Genomic DNA, 3168 nt, shown 5'->3' on the forward strand with positions numbered 1-3168 from the left:
GAGACAGGAGGGCCACCCCGGGGCACACACACACACACACACACACATAAACACACTCTCTCCCTCTCCTTAATGTGGAGTGAGTTTGTTGAAGAACCTGGAAGTAGTCTACCAGTTTGAAAACACAAGACAAACACCAGAGATAAACGGAGCGCTTTCGGTGTCTGGATAAATAAATGCAATCGATTCATTCTTATATATCTCTGTGTTATACAAGCAGGGACTGAGTGACAGAGACCTTTCCAGAATTACAACCCCTAACCCCTACTCCTTACACCCTAACCCCTAACCCCCAGCTCCAAACCCTAAACATCTACACCCCCACCATCCCCTTACCACTACCTGCTACATCTTCACCCCTAACCCCCAGCCCCTAACCCCTACTCCTTACACCCTAACCCCTAACCCCCAGCTCCAAACCCTAAACATCTATCCTCCATCCCCTTGCCACTACCGACCACATCTTCACCCCTAACCCTGACCATGAACGCGCAGAGCGGTCACTACCTCAACAAGGGGGCGGTCCTCTCCCCTCTAGGCGCCGCCCGGCTCTCCCAGCTGGCCCTGGGCTGCGCGGCGATGGCCATGGTGGTCCACAGCGCGGGCTACAGCGGCTCCTACGGCGTGTTCTGCATGGCCGTGTGGTGCGCCTGCTTCGCCGTGACGACGCTGGTCTTCTTCCTGGACGCCACGCGTCTCCACAGCTGCCTGCCCGTCTCCTGGGACAACCTGACCGTGGCCTTCGCCGCCCTGGCGACGCTCCTGTAAGTGGACGGGGAGGAGAGGGTGAGCAGAGGAGAGGGTGAGGGGAGGAGAGGGTGAGGGGAGGAGAGGGTGAGGAGAGGGGGAGGAGAGGGTGAGGAGAGGGGGAGGAGAGGGTGAGGAGTGGGAGAAGGTGGGGAGAGGGTGAGGAGAGGATGAGGAGAGGGTGAGGGAGAGGGCGAGGAGAGGATGTGGAGAGCGGAGAAGAGAGTGTGAGGAGAGGGTGAGGAGAGGGAGAGGGAGAGGGTGAGGGTGAGGAGAGGGAGAGGAGAGGGTGAGGAGAGGGTGAGGGAGAGGAGAAGGTGAGGAGAGGGAGAGGAGAGGGTGAGGAGAAGGTGAGGAGAGGAGAGAGTGAGGAGAGGGTGAGGAGAGGAGAGTGTGAGGAGAAGGTGAGGAGAGGAGAGGGTGTCAGTGACAGCAGGTGGAGGCAGGAATGGAAGGAGGGGCTCATTGCAACGCATGGAATCGAATGAGGAACAGTGTGAAAACACGTGAATGATACCATTCTTCATTCCATGTCATGCATTACAATGAGCACCATCTTCCGATTTCTACCTCCACCTGCCTCCCCTAGTTTGTTACCAGGCCCATGTCATAAAAGTCCAAGGAGGGAGAGGGTAGGCCCATGGGAGCCAAGCGTGGTATTGACTACAACTGTGTGGTCCGGTTGTCTACACTGCAAAATAAAGTAAATCAAAATATCTTAAATCTAGGCAATATGCTTGTTTGACTGCACAAATTTTAAGATATCTTTTACTTACTTAAAATATTACGTGACATTTTCCTGTTCTGTCGGCAGATAATTCTGCTTATTTTAAGTAATATTTCCTTGCTGACTTTTTGCAGTGTGCTCTTCTCCACTGAAGTCAGCCCTCATTCACTCCCTCTCATGAATTTCAAAAGCATTGAATTGGCGTCAGAAAAGAGGGTGGAAATTCTTCCCACCCTCGAATCAGATCACAGCCCACTTCCCATCAGACCCTTAGAAAGACATTCAGCTCCCCTGAGGTTCCTAGAGCAGGACAGGTTCAACAGCACTTGATGAGTCTTGTGATTCCTGACATTGTAACCTATCAAATCCCCAACCGTTCTTTCTCTTCTCCTATAGGTACGTCACGGCGTCCGTGGTCTACCCTGTGTACTTTGTCCGTGCCGAGTGTCCCTACGCAGGGTGTGAGGTGCGAAACTTCCGCATCGCTGTGACCGTCTGCTCCATCGCTGCTTCCTTGGCCTATGGGGCTGAGGTGATCCTGTCCCGGGCCAAACCTGGCCGGGTCGTGGGCTACATGGCCACCGTGTCTGGCCTTCTCAAGGTGGTTCAGGGCTTCGTAGCGTGCATCATAATCGGCGCGTTGGCGAACGGGAGCGAATACGGCCGGTACGCCGCGACCATCTACTGCGTGGCCGTCTACGCCTTCTGCTTTGCCCTGACTACGGTCGTGGTCATCCTGACCGTGTCCGGTCGGACCGGCGCGATGCGGTTGCCGTTCGACCGTTTTGTGGTGGTCTACACCTTACTGGCGGTTCTGCTCTATCTCAGCGCGTCTGTGATCTGGCCCGTGTTCTGCTTCGACGGTAAATACGGGTCACCGGAGCGACCGTCGTCTTGCCCACGGGGAAGGTGTCCGTGGGACAGTAAAGTTGTGGTCGCTGTGTTTAGCTACGTCAACCTAGCGCTGTACGTGGCAGACCTGGCATACTCACAGAGGATACGCTTCGTCTCTCAGCAGCAACCACGGGTGTAGCATTCTAGAATAGAACCGAATAGGGCAGAACAGGACTGTCGAACACATGGCCCTAATTTAAAATGGCCGTCTTTGGTGTATTAAAATGTCTGTCTGTGGTGTATTGTACATTTTGAATTGTGTGAATTGTGTTGCTATGTTTACATTTAAAAGGGTCAGTATAACCAATGACATTATACTTAGACACAATACAATGATATTGACAATGCCGGTCGAGAGAGGACGCTGGCGTTGCTTGTTCGCCGCTTCTCCGCCCGAAATCTAGGTGTAATTGCAATATACAGAGTAGATTGTCCTACAAAGACACTTAGATTTTGATTTAGTAATCAAAAAATGTATAAGACCCCTATACTTTCTTTTATTTATTTTTTATTATTACTACTCGATCTTTTCAGTTTGTAAAGCGTCTTTGAGTGTCTAGAAAAGCGCTATATAACTCTAATGTATTATTATGATTGTTATGATTATTATGATTATTTGTGAAGTGTGATGATTTGAATGGACAAATGATATCTGTGGCTTAAAAGTTAAGGTGATGCATGAGGTCAAGTGTATTGTGCCACTACAGTTAAAGTTCACATGAGACAAGGTAGCCAAGTGATGAATAAAGCCTTTTCATTGTTTTAAACATACTTAAGTCTTGGGACTTATCAGTGTAAGA

The 3168-nt window shown here is 50.9% G+C and overlaps 1 protein-coding gene across 1 annotated transcript; it reads left to right on the forward strand.

The window, feature by feature from the left end:
* Nucleotides 1-483: 483 nt before the first annotated feature.
* On the forward strand, nucleotides 484-2507 carry LOC308151254 (myeloid-associated differentiation marker-like protein 2; the record flags this gene model as incomplete). Its single annotated transcript, XM_080524087.1, has 2 exons — nucleotides 484-764; nucleotides 1871-2507. 2 exons carry the CDS (start codon nucleotides 484-486, stop codon nucleotides 2505-2507), a joined length of 918 nt encoding a protein of 305 aa, XP_080380213.1.
* Between the last annotated feature and the right edge of the window lie 661 nt (nucleotides 2508-3168).

Source organism: Nansenia antarctica (assembly GCF_963989245.1).
Source record: "Nansenia antarctica genome assembly, chromosome: 2".
Lineage (NCBI taxonomy): Eukaryota > Metazoa > Chordata > Actinopteri > Argentiniformes > Microstomatidae > Nansenia > Nansenia antarctica.